The sequence below is a fragment of the Rhincodon typus genome, chromosome 38, assembly GCF_021869965.1.
Source record: "Rhincodon typus isolate 14 chromosome 38, sRhiTyp1.1, whole genome shotgun sequence".
Lineage (NCBI taxonomy): Eukaryota > Metazoa > Chordata > Chondrichthyes > Orectolobiformes > Rhincodontidae > Rhincodon > Rhincodon typus.
Genome location: NC_063369.1, coordinates 20,308,626 through 20,324,007, shown reverse-complemented (window position 1 = coordinate 20,324,007; position 15,382 = coordinate 20,308,626). Strand labels below are relative to the sequence as shown.

Below are 15,382 nucleotides of genomic sequence, written 5' to 3'. Positions count from 1 at the left end.
TATTTTCTAAATGGGGAAAGATGAGTGGGAAATCTCACTGAAGTTTACCAAATACTGAGCGGCTTGGAATAAATGGACGTGGAGATGATGCTTCCACTTTTAAGAGAGACCAGGACACAAGTGCATAGCTTCACAGTGAACGGACAAGAGATGAGAAGGAATTTCTTCAGCCACAGGATAGTGAATCTGTGACAATCATTGCCACAGAAGGCTGTGTAGGTCAAGGCACTGAGTGTACTTAAGACGTGGGTTCTTGATTAGAGGATCAAAGATTACAGGAAGAAGGCAAAGAATGGGGTCATGAAACATATCAGCCATGATCAAATGTGGAGCAGACTTAATGGATTGAATGGCCTAATTCTGGTCCTATACCTTCGGTTTTATGACAGTTAGAGGGATAAAGTGAGTATGAGGAAGTGAGAAAGGGAGAGAGGGGAGAGACAAAGTCAGAGAGACACAGATAGCAAGAAAGGGAAAGCAAGAGGGGTGGATAAGCAAGAGAGGGAAAGCAAGACTACAAGAGAAAATGAGAGGGTGAATGAAAGTAAGAGGACAAGATAGAGAATGAAAGTAAAAAGAGAGAATAAGTGAGGGAGAGAAAAAGTGACAGCAGCAAAAATCACTAGAGAGAAATAATAGGATAGAGAGAAATGTAGGAAACTGCAACAAGGAAAGAGAATTTTGAGAATGTGGAACACACAACATCATGGAGACGATATATAAACCAGCAAAAAGGAGAACAGAGAAACTTAGGTAGGTGCATATGATAAACAAGAGATTTGGTACCTGCTCGTTGGGATGGGGCAGGAGCAGGGCTTAGAGTGATCACTATAACTGGATCAGGAAAAGGAAAATTGGATAAATCATAATGTATCAAAACTCTGGCATAAACATAAAACAATTATTAATGGATAAATTAAATTCATTCAGAAATGAAATCAACAATGAAACACAGGAGCTGAGTGACAGGCAAAAGGCGAATGGGTGGATTCACACGCACTGAAGTCTCTGTATCTCACAGCAGGAGCCTGGCGCTGAGTAGGAAATAACACAGAGGAGATCAGGGCCCAGTAAATGAACAATCTGCTCACCATTAATACAAAACTGGGACACTGTATGTCACTTTCCTCAATACTCAGATTGTGAAAAACACGCCCCACATCAGCTGCCCTAAATGAGAATATCACTCCATAATGCAAAATGAGAGCTCCTTCAAAAAGTATCATAAAGTTTCATCCTCCTTGCCATAAAAGGAACATTTAAACATTTCTATTTTATTTGTTGATTCAGTATAGAACTCTCATTCAGAAGAAGTTGCTATATAATTGTTAGAACAAGGTCATTCTTATTTGTAATTTCACACAGATGTCATACAATGTGTATGCTCAACACAGAGGGAGGACAAGCAATGTAAGAGTAAAAAACACACCAGCAGACTGGATTAACTGTACCTGAGCAGCTCCTTGTACCATACCACTCGACAATATAGCTCTCCAAAATACACAAACAGATAAATACACACAAATACAGTCATTCCCCTCTCCACCTCATACACATACAGGCACATATACTACAGGACAGAGGGCACAAAGTCTTTAGAACTGCAATGCTAGGATTCATTGACCACCATAGATGGCAAAGGTAGAAACAGTTGTGTCAACATTCAAGAAAAGGTTAGACTAATGGCTGAAGGGGAAAAAGTAGAGTATGAACAATATAGAAACAAGTTGGGCAAATATGATTTGAATCATTCGCTTGATGTGGAGGTAAATCAGTGCCACTAGGCCTGTGGACTGGAATGGCCCGTTTCCACTTTTTTGAGTTCTACTTCTGTCCTACTTTAACATGAATTCATACTTGGACATACTAAAATACATAAGCACACATGAACAGTATCATAATGGTATTGTTACTGGACTATAGGCTTGGACTAGTCTTCTACTGGCACAAGTTTGAAGCCTACCACAGCAGCTGAAAGAAGTTAAATTCAACTAATTAATAAATCTGGAATAAAAAGGTGAACCTAGTAACAGTGGTCACAAAACTACTGGATTGTTTTAAAAACCAATGTGACTCATTCATGTCGTCTGTCCTTTTTATGCTTTCTGGTATTGACTGATCCCAGACCCACTGCAACGTGTTTAGCTGTTAACTGACTTCTGAAATGACTGAGTAAGCTACTAGTTTTACAACAGATTACAAAAGATTAAGAATAGAACCTGACAATGACTGAGGATGACAATGGCAAACCTGACATGTCAAACTTGCTTTCTGGCATCAGGGGATTTAGAGTCATGCAGCATGGAAATAGACCCTTTGATCCAACTCATCCTGCCAACCAGATATATCACTTTGACCTAGCCCCATTTGCCAGCATTTGGCTAATATCCCTTGAAAGCCTTCCTATTCATATACCCATCCAGATGCCTTTTAAAAGTCGTAATTGTACCCACCACTATCACTTCCTCCAGCAGCTTGCTCCACATACACACCAACCTCTACATGAAAAAATTATGCCTCAGGTCCTTTTTAAATCTTTCCCCTCTCATCTTAAACCTATGCCGTCTAGTTTTGAACTCCCCTACCATAGGAAAAAGACCATGGCTAGCCATGTACCTCATGATCTTATAAACCTCCATAAAGGTCATCCCTTAGCCTCCAAAGCTCCAGGGAAAAAAAAACCACAGCCTATTCAGCCTCTCCCTATAACTCAAATCCTCCAGTCCTGGCAAAATCCTTGTAAATATTTTCAGCACCCTCTCAAGTTTAATTTGTTCCAAAATTGAGAGAGCTATCCCAGAGATAGCAATCTCATTATCATACTATCGTACTATCATATTATCATACTGAATCATACCTGACATCAATGTCCCAATTCATCACCATCTTTAAATATGTCCTGCCCCACCAACAGGACAAATTCTTCCCACAGGCAACAGCAGAGGTATACAGTCAGGAGTTAGTGATCCTGGCCCTTCTTGACACTGACTTTGGACTCCATGAAGTCCCAAAACATCAGGTCAAACTTGAGCCCAGAAACCTGCTGCTAATTACAGTGTGACCACCTCCTTCAATTAGCACTCCTTCATGTTGAATACCACTTGAAAGGAGTACCAAGAATAGCAAGTGCACACAACATACTTTGGGTGTGGAATATCAATGTCAATCTAGCTCCTGGTCCTGAGGATATGTCTTCCAGAATGAGCCACATCTCAATTAGAGCTGATCCCAAACAGCTATTGAAAAAACTACACTGAAATCTACCTAATGCATTGGAAAATTGCCTAGGTATGTCCTGTCCACAAAAAGGCAGGACAGATCCAATCCTAACTATTAAAACCCCTCAGTCTTCGGTCGATCAACAGTAAATCACTTGGGAGTGGGAGCCTTTCAGAGAGGTGCATGGAGAGTGAGCATAAAACTTTACAGCCAAAGAATTGGGCCCACTTACCTGGGAGTCAGGGCCTTCAGGGAGGGCATAGAGTGGCGAGTATAAAACTTTACATCACAGAATTTGGGCCTATATACCCAGGAGTCTAAGCCTGTGAGGGAGGTGAACAGAGCGGTGAGTGTAAAAGTTTATTCATTCTGAACGAGGAAAAAAATCGGAACGATATCACAGAAAAACAGCAAGCTGATTGACTGATAAAGAAACTACCTAAGGATGCCTTCATAAATCACAGTTATTTTAAAAAGTGTAAAATTATTCAGGGATAAAGTTATCCAGTAAAACCAGGAAGTTTAAGGAAGACTAAGGAAGCTTAAATAATGGCAGGCTAGGGCAGCAGAGTAGAATGTGCGTCCTGGCATAAGTAGGGTGTTATGGACCCTACAGGAATTCAGGTTGACCATGTGTGCAGGAAGTGTTCTTAACTGCATAAGCTTGAGCTCCAGGTTTTGGCTGGAGACACTGCAGAACATCCATGAGACTAAGAGATTAATAGATACCACGTTTAGAGGAATGGTCACACTGCAGCTGAAGGAGCTGGAGGAAGGAGGGAACGGGCAAATCAGTTTTCAATTGTGGAAGCTGAGGAGGGTGCTGGTACATCAAAGGAGTGCAGTCGGAGTCAGGATTTTGGCACCACAAAGGGCCTGACAGTACACGAGGGGTGGAAGAAGAAAGCAAAACCGATAATGGTAGGGAATTCATGAACTAAGGGACAGATAGGTACTTTTGGAGCTGCCGACATGACTCCAGGATGATGTGTTGCCTCTCTCTTGCCAGGGGCAGCGATGTCACTGAGGGACTGCAGGGCATCCTGAAGGAAGGAAAGTGATAAGGCAGAGGTCATGGTACACATTGGTAGCAACGATATAGGTAGAATAAGGGATGAGGTTTTGCATCTAGAGTTCAGACAGCTAGGCAGTAAATAAGAAGCAAGACTTGAAAGTCGTAACCTCAAGACTACTCCTGGTGCTATATGCTAGCGAGAACAGAAATAGATACTAGAGCAGATTAATGCATGGCTCAAGAGTTGGTGCAGCAGGGAACTCAAGAAAACAATTAAGAGAAAAAAGAGGGGTATGAGAAAATGCTGGCGGGTGAGATTAGGAAGAATTGCAAGATATTCAACAAGTATATCAAGGGGAAGAGAACTGTTCAAGAGGGCAATCTGTGCGTCAAGCCAGAGGACATTGGTGAATAAGTTCTTCGCGTCTGTCTTTATTTGGGAGAAGGAGGATGCAAGTACAGAATTCGAGAAGGTGGACTGTGAGGTTCTTGAGCAAACTGATTCAAGTACAGCAAAGAAGGTTACCACAGAACACAATGATACCTTAATCAGATGGGCAAATGGGCCGAGGAGTGGCAGATGGAGTTTAGTTTAGATAAATGTGAGTTGCTGCATTTTGGTAGGGCAAATCAGGGCAGGACTTACACACTTAAATGGTAAGGTTCTGGGGGGAGTGTTACAGAGTGGAGACCTTGGGTGCAGGGTCATTGTTCCTTGAAAGTGGAGTTGCAGGTAGACAGGGTAGCAAAGCAAGGTTCGGTATGCTTGCCTTTACTGGTTAGTGCACTGAGTATAAGTATTGGGAGGTCATGTTGTGGCTGTACAGACATAGGTTTTGGAATACTCCCTGCTATACGAAAGATGTTGTGAAACTTTGCTAGGATGTTGCCAGGCTTGGAGGGAGAAGCTGAATAGGCTGGGGCTATTTTCCCTGGAGCATCAGATGCTGAAGGGTGACCTTATAGAAGTTCATAAAATTATGAGGTGCATGGATAGGGTGAATAGCCAAGGTTTTTCCCCCCAGGGTAGGGGAGTCCAAAACTAGAGAGCATATTTTTAAGGTGAGAGGGGAAACTAAGGGGCAACTTTTTCACGTAGAGTGTGATGAGTATATGGAATGAGCTGCCAGAAGAGGCTGGTACAATTACAACATTTAAAAGGCATCAGGATGGGTATATGATTGGGAAGGATTGAGAAGGGTATGGGCCAAACGCTGGCAAATGGGACTAATTAATTTAGAATATCTGTTCAGCCATGAACGAGTTGGACTGAAGGGTCTGTTTCCATGCTGTGCATCTCTATGACTCTAAGCGAGGTGCTATTGGAAGTTTTAGCAGATTTAAAATTGTAAAAGATCACCAGCTCCAGATGAGTTGTATTCTGGGCTGCTGTGGGAGACGGGTGGAAATTATAAGAGCCCCGCCCAAATTTTTTAAATTGTCTCAGCCACAGGGGAGGGGCCGAGGACTGGAGGACAGCTAATATGGCTCCACTTTACAAAAAGGGTGGCACAGACAGACCAGAGAACTATACATCAATGAGTCTAACACCAGTGGTAGGGAAACTACTGGAGAAAATAACGAAGGAGAAAATTGATCTCCATTTAGAGAAGTGAGGTTTGATCAGAGATCATCATGCCTAACAAATCTTGTGAAAGTTTTTGAAGAGGTGACCAATGGATGAATAAAGATAGAGGCTCTGGTCAAGAATAAGGAGGAGGCATATGTTAGATTTGGACAGCTGGGATCAAATTAATCTCTTGAAGAGTACAAGGGGTGTAGGGGCATTCATAAGAGGGAAATCAGGAGAGCAAAAAAAAAGAGATAGCCATGGCAGATAAGGTTAGGGATAAACCAAAGAGATTCTACAAGTACATTAAGAGCAAAAGAGCAACTACAGAGAGAGTAGGGCCCCTTAAAGATCAACAAGGTTGTCTATATGTGGAACTACAGGAGATAGGAGAGATGCTAAATGAATAGTTCACCACAGTTTTTCCTGTGGAGAAAGACATGGGGACCAGGGAAATCGGAGAAATAAACATTGATGTCTTTAAAACAGTCCACATTACAGAAGAGGTGATGCTGGAATTATTAAAACATATAAAGGTGGATAAATCTCCGGGACCTGATCAATTGTATCCTAGGACATTGTGGGAAGCTAGGGAAGAAATCGCAGGGCCGCAGTAGAGATATTTGCGGCATCTACAGCCACGGGTGAGGTGCTGGAGAACTGGAGAATGGCTAATTGTTGTGCCGTATTTTAAGCAAGGCTGTAAGGAGAAGCATGGGAACCGTAGATCGGTAAGTCCGATATCAGTAGTGTCTAAATTGTTGAAGGGGATTTTGGCAGACAGGATTTACATGCATTTGGAGAGGCAAGGACTGATTAGGGATAGTCAGCATGGCTTTATGTATGATAAATTGTCTCTCACAAATTTGACTGAGTTTTTTGAGAACATAACCAAAAAGACAGATGAGAGCAGAGCGATTAGCATTGTCTACATGGATTCTAGTAAAGCCTTTGACTAGGTTCCGTGTGAAAAACTGATTGGTAAAGTTAGATCACATGAGATTCGGGGAGAGCTTGTCAATTGGATACAAAATTGTCTTGACGGTAGGAGACAGAGGATGGTGGTAGAGAGTTGTTTTTTGGACTGGAGGCCTGTGACCAGTAGTGTTCAGCAGGGATCGGTGCTGGCTCCACTGTTGTTCATCATTTATATAAATGATTTGGATGAGAATTTAGGGAGCATGGTTAGCAAGTTTGCGGATGACACCAAAATTGGTGGCATGTTGGACAGTGAAGGTTATCTAAGGTTACGAAGGGATTTTCATCAATCGGGCCAATGGGGCGAGGAGCAGAAAAATATTATTAAATTGGAGAGGGTTCAGAAAAGACTTAGCAGGATGTTCCAGGACTGGGAGGGGTTTCATTTATAAGGAGAGGCTGGATAGGAGGGGACTTTTTTCACTGGAGCGTAGAAGATTGAACCTGAAAGAGGCTTACAAAATCATGAGGGGTGTAGATAAGGTGAATAACAAACGTCTTTTCCCTAGCTTGTGGAGCTCAAAACTAGGGGGCATTTCTTAAGCTGAGAGGAGAGAAATTTGAAAGGGACCTCAGGGACAACATTTTCATACACAGGGTGGTTCACATGAGGAATGAATTGCCAGAGGAAGTGATAGATGCAGGTACAATAACAACATTTAAAAGATATTTGGATAGGTACATAAATAGGAAAGGCTCAAAGGGATGTGGACCAAACAGAGGCAAGTAGGACTAGTTCAGTTTGGGAAGCCTGGTTGGCATGGATGAGTTGGATCAAAGGGTCTGTTTCCTTGCTATGAGTGTTTTGGATGCGGATAGAGCAGTTAATGTGGTTTACATGAATTTAAGTAAGGCCTTTGACAAGGTCTCTCATGGACAATTTATAAAGAAGGTAAAAGGCACATTGAATCCAGGGTAACTTGGCATGCAGGTTCCAAATTGACTTGAGACAGGCGACAGGAGAGAGTGGTGGTACAAGGCTGTTTGTGTGACTGGAACCCAGTGCACGGCAGTGTACCACAGGGATCTGTGTTGGGTCTCTTATTGTTTGTGATATTCCCATGCAGATGAGAATGTGAGGGGGACGATAAGTAAGTTTGCAGACAACACAAAGATTGCCCAGATGATTGACAGTGAGGTAGAAGACGTTTGATTACAGCAGAATATCAATGGTTTGGTCGTATGGGCTGGTTGGTGGAAGACGGAACTTAACCCTGATAAATATGAGTTGGTGCACTTTTAAGGAACAAGACAAGAGAGTACTCAATAAACAGCAAGACAATAAGAAGCTCAGAGGAACAAAGGGATAGAGTCATAGAAATGCACAGAATGGAAATAGACACTTCAGTCCAACTCGTCCATGCCGACCAGATATCCCATCTTCCAGCATTTGACCCATATCCCTCTAAGCCTTTATTCATGTAACCATCCAGATGCCTTTTAAAAATTGTAATGGTATCAGTGGCATTCTGGCAGCTCATTCCTTACAGGCGGTTCTGTGGACACGAACGAGATGAAAGTATGGTATGTTGCCTCCAGGGTGCCAGGGTCCATGATGTCTCGAATCGTGTCTTCAAGATCCTTAAGGGGGAGGGTGAGCAACTAGCAGTCATGGTACACATCGGTACCAATGACATAGGTAGAAAAAGGACAGAGAATGTGAAAAACGAGTACAGGGAGTTAGGTTGGAAGCTGAAGTCCAGGACAAACAGGCTAGTTATCTAAGGTTTTGGAGTAGATCTGTAGCTCAGGGTAGTTATCTCTGGATTACTACCAATGCCACGTGATAACGAGGTAAGAAATAGGGAGAGAGTGCAGCTAAACATGTGGCTACAGGGCTGGTGTAGGAGGGAGGGCTTCCATTATGTGGATAATTGGAGCACATTCTGGGGAAGGTGGGACCTGTACAGCAAGGACGGGTTTGCACCTGAACCGGAAGGGCACAAATATCCTGGGAGGGAGGTTTGCTCGAGCTATACGGGATGGTTTAAACTAGATTGGCAGGGGGTAGGGAACCAGATTTGTAATTCAGAGGATGAGGTATTCAGCCTTCCAACAGACAACAGGGAGTGAGGTTGTTAATAAAGAAATGCGGTCGATGGAGCGTAATTGTGGACACAGAGATGGTTTGAGGTGTGTATACTTCAATGCTAGAAGTATCAGATATAAGGCGGATGAATTTAGAGCATGGGTCGGTACTTGGAACTACGATGTTGTGGCCATTACAGAAACTTGGGTAACTCAGGGACAGAAATGGCTGTTGGAAGTCCCAGGATTTAGATGCTTTAAAAGAAATAGGGAGGGTGGAAAAAGAGGCGGGGGAGTGGCATTGCTAGTCAGGGCTAGTATAGCAGCTACTGAAAGGCAGTTCGAGAATGATATGTCTACAGAGTCAGTTTGGGTTGAGGTCAGGAACAAGAAAGGAGCAGTCACTTTGTTGGGGTTTTTTTTACAGACCCCTAATAGTTGCAGAGAAATGGAGGAGCGGATTGGGAGTCAGATACTGGAAAGGTGCAGAAGTCACAGGGTTGTAGTCATGGGAAACTTCAACTTTCCAAATATTGGTTGGAAACATTTTAGTTGTAATAGTTTAGATGGAGCGGATTTTGTCCAGTACGTTCAGGAAGGATTCCTGACACAGTATGCAGATAGACCAACACGAGGAGAGGCCACTTTGGATTTGGCGCTTGGCAATGAACCGGGCCAAGTGTTAGACCTGTTGGTAGGAGAGCATTTTGGCGGTAGCGATCATAACTCTGTTACTTTTACAACAGTCATGGAAAAGGATACGTACATACAGCAGGGTAAGGTTTATAATTGGGGGAAGAGTAATTACAATTCTGTTAGTCACGAACTGGGTAACATAAAATGGGAACAGATGCTGTCAGGGAACAGCACGATTGAAATGTGGAGATTGTTTAAGGAATGCATACTGCGTGTGCTCGATATGTTTGTCCCTAGCAGGCAGGGAAGAGGCAGTCAAGTGAGGGAGCCTTGGTTCCCAAGAGAGGTTGAACGACTGGTTAAGAGGAACAAGGATGCTTATGTAAGGTTTAGGAAACAAGGAATGGAAAAGGCTCTAGAGGGATACAAGTTATCCAGGAAGGAGCTGAAGAAAGGGCTTAGGAGAGCTAAAAGGGGGCATGAGAAAACCTTGGCAGATAGGATCAAGGAAAACTCCAAGGCTTTTTACACGTACGTGAGGAACAAGAGAATGACCAGAGAAAGTGTACAGCCAATCAAGGATTGTAAAGGGAATTCGTGCACGGAGCCTAAAGAGATAGGAGAGGTCCTTAATGAATATTTTTCTTCAGTATTCACAACTGAGAGGGACCTAGTTGTAGAGGAGGACAGTGTGAAACAGGCTGGTAAGCTAGAGGAGGTCGCTGTTAGTAAGGAAGATGTGCTAGGATTTTTGAGGAAGTTGAACATAGATAAGTCCCCCAGCCCTGATGGAATTTATCCAAGGATCCAAGGCAAGCAAGGGAACAGATTGCAGGGCCTTTGGCGATGATCTTTTCGTCCTCACTGTCCACAGGCATAGTGCCGGAAGATTGGAGAGAGGCAAACGTCATTCCCTTGTTCAAAAACAGGGAATAAGGATAACCCCGGAAATTATAGGCCAGTTAGTCTTACGTCAGTGGTGGGCAAATTATTGGAAAGGGCTCTGAGACATAAGATTTATGATCGCTTGGAAAGGCACAGTTTGATTCATGATCATCAGCATGGATTTGTGAGGGATAGATCATGCCTCACAAACCTTATTGAATTCTTTGAAGAGGTGACCAAACACGCGGATGAAGGTGGAGCAGTGGATGTGGTATACATGGATTTAAGTAAGACGTTTGATAAGGTTCCCCATGGTAGGCTCATTCAGAAGGAAAAAAGGCATAGGATAGGGGGAACCGTGGCAGATTGGATTCAGAATTGGCTGACCCTTAGAAGACAAAGGGTGGTAGTGGATGGAAAATAGTCAACATGGTGCTCAGTTACGAGTGGTGTACCACAAGGATCTGTTCTGGGTCCTCTTCTATTTGTGATTTTTGTAAATGATTTGGATGAAGGAGTGGAAGGGTGGATTAGCAAGTTCGCGGACGATACGAAGGTGGGTCGCGTTGTGGACAGTGCGGAGGGATGTTCTAGGTTACAAAGGGACATTGATAGGATGCAGAGCTGGGCTGAGAAGTGGCAGGTGGAGTTTAACCCTGAAAAGTGTGAGGTGATTCATTTTGGAAGGAAAAACTTGAAAGCAGAATACAGGGTTAACAGAAAGATTCTTGGCAGTGTGGAGGAGCAGAAGGATCTCGGGGTTCATGTCCACAGTTCCCTGAAAGCATCCACCCAGGTGGATAGAGTTGTTAAGAAGGCGTATGGTGTGTTAGCTTTCATTAATAGAGGGACTGAGTTCAAGAGCTGTGAAGTTATGCTCCAGCTATACAAAAGCCTGGTTCGGCCACATCTGGAGTATTGTGTCCAGTTCTGGTCGCCTCATTACAGAAAAGATGTGGAAGTGTTGGAAAAGGTGCAGAGGAGATTTACCTGGATGTTGCCTGGAATGGAGGGAAGGTCTTACGAGGAAAGGTTGACAGAGCTAGGGCTTTTCTCTTTAGAACGACGAAGGATGAGAGGTGACTTTTATAGAGGTGTACAAAATGATCAGAGGTATAGATAGAGTAGGCAGCCAGTGACTTTTTCCCAGGGTGGAGGCAGCTATTACGAGGGGCATAGTTTTAAAGTGAGTGGAGGTAGATACAGGGGAGACGTCAGAGGTAGGCTCTTTACTCAGGGAGTGGTAGGGGCGCGGAATGCAGTGCCGGAGAGAGTAGTGGAGTCGGCCTCATTAGGGGCATTTAAGCAGCTATTAGATAGGCATATGGATGATAGTATAAGGTAGGGGTGGAGGTTAGATAGACCTTAGGAATAGGCTAAAAGTTCGGCACAACATCGTGGGCCGAAGGGCCTGTACTGTTCTATGTTCTATGTACACGCACCACCCTCTGCTTGAAAAAGTTGCCCCTTAGATCTCTTTTAAATCTTTCCCCTCTCACCTTAAACCAATGCCATCTCGGTTTGGACTCCCCTACCTGGGGAAAAGATCTTGGCTCTTCACCCTATCCATGCCCCTCATGATTTTACAAACTTCTATAAGCTCACCCCTTAGCCTCCGACACTCCAGGGAAAATTGTACCATCCTTTTCAGCATTTCCCTATAGCTCAAACCCGCGAACCCTGGCAACATCCTTGTAAATCCTTTCTGAACCCTTTCAAGTTTCACAATCCCCGGAGACCAGAATTGAACGCAGTATTCTAAAAGTGACCTAATCAATGCCTGTACAGCCACAACATGGCCTCCTAATTCCTATATTCTCTTGAAGTGTTTGTCTACAGATCCCTGAAGGTGGCAGGACAGGCTAACAGGGTAGTTAGAAAGCTAACTAACAAGGGACACTTGCCTTTATCAGTTGTGGCATAGATTATTAGAGTAGGGAGTTCATGTTGGAGTTGTACTAACTTTGGCTAGGCCACAGCTGAAGAATGGTGTGCAACTCTGGCCACCACACTATGGGAAGGTTGTGACTGCATTGGAGGTGGTGCTACGGAGATTCACCAAAATGTTGCCTGGGATGGAGCTTTTCAGCTATGAAAAGCGTTTGGACAAGCTTTTTTTTTATAAACTTTGAAGCATGAAGATTGGGGGTGCAGGACCTGATAGAAATTATGAGGGGCATGGACAGGCACAATAGAAAGAAACTGTTCCCTTTAGTCAAACAGTCAATAACAAGGGCGCATACTTCTAAAACGAAAGGCAGGAGGTTTTGAAAGGATTTCAGGGAAAACCTTTCTTGCAGGGATGTTAGGGATTTGGAATGCACTGATTAGGAGGGTAGCTGAGGCTGGAAAACGCACAACCGATAAAACGTACTTGGATGAGGACTTGAAGTGTCAAAACATTCAAGGCTATAAGTCTAGAATTGGAAAATGGGACTAATGTCGACAGCAGGATTTTTTTGGCAGTTCAGACTCAATGGCCAAAGGGCTTCTTCTGTACTGTATGATTCTATGATTCTACAACCAATCCTTGTCCCCAGTTTCTTGTCCTCACTAATTAACTGTTGTCTCTGCGTTCCGATTGTACGTCAGCAGGCTCCAGCTGTCAGCGATAATGCCTACAACACAGCGATAGAATATAGCTCAGCGTCAGCATCCAACTGTGAGGTGCGGTCATGAGTATCAATTTAAAAGCAATAGCAGTCCACGGAGCTCCTTTATGGCAGATCATTAAAACTAGTTTGCAAAGAAAAGGAAGAATATAGTAAAGATGAGGAGTAGACTGCTCATACCCTCAAGCCTACTTCACCATTCAACACAGTCGTGGCTGATTTGATTATTGTACCTTACCAACTCTATTATCCTGCCTGCTATTGAGTCATAGGGACGTACAGTATGGAAACAGACACTTTGGTCCAACTCGTCCATGCCGACCAGATATCCGATATAAATCTAGTCCCATTTGCTAGCATTTGGCCTATATCCCTCTAAACCCTTCCTACTCAGGTACCCATCCAGATGCCTTTTAGATGTTGTAATCGTACCAGCCTTCACCACTTCCAGACACCCACCACCCTCTGTGTGAAAACATTACCCCTTACGTCCCTTTTAAATCTTTCCCCTCTCACCTTAAACCAATGCCCTCTGGTTTTGGACTCCCCCACCTTGGCGAAAAGACCTTGCCTATTTACCCTATCCATGCCCCCCACGATTTTATAAACATCTATAAGGTCACCCCTCAGCCTCTGATGCTCCAGAAAAAATAGCTCCAGCCTGTTCAGTCTCTCCCTACAGTTCAAACCCTCCAACCCTTGTAAATCTTTCCTGAACCCTTTCTAGTTTCACAATGTTGCCGATAACCGTTCACTGCTCTATCTCCCCAGTTAGTTCAGTCTTGAATATATTCAATGACTTGGCCTACCCTGGTGGAAGATTACAAATGTTACAAAAGAAATTGAAAAAAAATTTAGAAGAAATTTCTCCTCATCACTATCTTAATTGGGAGACCCCTTATACTGAAATTACGTACCCTCATTCTGGAGTGATGATAGTGGTAATTTTGGGAATGGTATTAAACAGGAAATCAGAGCTACGTGCTGTAAAGGAACATCTGTAGGTGACTTTAGTTCGCATTTAGATTTGGTGAATCAAATTAATCGCAAAATTGTAGAAGAGGAGTTCCTAAAGTGTACATGGAATGGTTTTCTGGACTAATACATTGAGGAACCAACTAGAGGACAGGCCATTTTAGACTAGGTATTATGCAATGAAAAAGGAATAATTGTTAATATCATTGTGAAAGACCCCTTGAGGATAGCAACCCATAATATGATAGAATCCTTCATCAATATGAGAATGAGGTAGTTGATTCTGAGATTAGGGAAACTACGATGGTAAGAGACATGAGTTGGCTGTGATGGATTAGGAAATGTTACTGACAGTGGCAGTGGATAGGCAATGGCAGACATTCAGAGTGAATGAATGAACTATAACAATTGTTCATTTTGTCTGGTGCACGAGTGCAAAGAGAACAGTGGCCAAACCATGACTTACAAATGAAGTGAGAGATGGAATTAGATGCAAATGAGTAGAAACGACCAAGATGTAGATGTGGTTCATTTGGGCTTTCTGAAGGCTTTTGACAACGTTCCACAAAAGAGACTGACATGTAAAATTAAAGTGCTTAGGATTTGGGGTAGTGTATGGAGATTAACAGAAAATTGTTTAGCTGACAGAAAACAAAGAATAGGAATAAATGGATCTTTTCCCAATGGCAGGTAATGTACTAGGACACCAGTTATTCACCAATATGTGTTAATGATTTAATTAGGGAACTAAATGTAATATCTCAAATTAAAGAGGACACAAAGCTGGGTGGAAGAGTGGGCTGTGATGAGGACATAGATATTGCAGTATGATTTGGACAGGCTGAGTGAGTGGACAAATGCATGGCAGATGCGTTATAATATGGATAAATGTTTGGTAGCAAAATAGGAAGGCGGATTATTATTTGAATGGCTGTAAATTGAGAGAGGGGATGTTCAATGAGACCTGGATGCCCTTGAGCACCAGTTGCGAAATGTAAGTGAATGCAGCAGACAGTAAAGACGACAACCTGTATGCTGGCCCTACAGGGAGCAGATTTGAGTACAAGAACAAGAATGTCTTGCTGCAATTATACAGGGCACCGGTCAGGCAACATCTGGAATTGTGTGTACAGTTTCTGCTGTTTTTATACATTCAGTCACAGGATGAGGGTGTCACTTAGCTAGGCCAACATTTATCTGCTAATTGCTAGGATGGCAGTTAAGAGTCTGGTGTTACCTGTAGGCCAGAGCAGGTAAAGATAGCAGTTTCCCTCCCTGACTCTTTAGACTCTTAATTACAGATTCTTTTTTAAAATTGGACTCAAATTCCACCATCTGTTGTGGTGGAATTCGAACCCGGGTCCCCAGAACATTACCTGGGTCTCTAGATTAACAGAGATAGTAGGAACTGCAGATGCTGGAGAATCCGAGACAACAAGGTGCAGGGCTGGATGAACACAGCAG

General features: G+C 43.2%; 1 protein-coding gene across 1 annotated transcript in view; it reads right to left on the bottom strand.

Annotated features, from left to right (window-relative positions):
* Positions 1-15,382, bottom strand: part of map2k7 (mitogen-activated protein kinase kinase 7) — a 113,300-nt gene that overhangs the window by 73,334 nt on the left and 24,584 nt on the right. Inside the window, exon 2 of the mRNA XM_048617853.1 lies at positions 787-834. Coding sequence (XP_048473810.1) covers positions 787-834 — 48 coding nt within the window. The remainder of the gene's footprint in view (positions 1-786; positions 835-15,382) is intronic.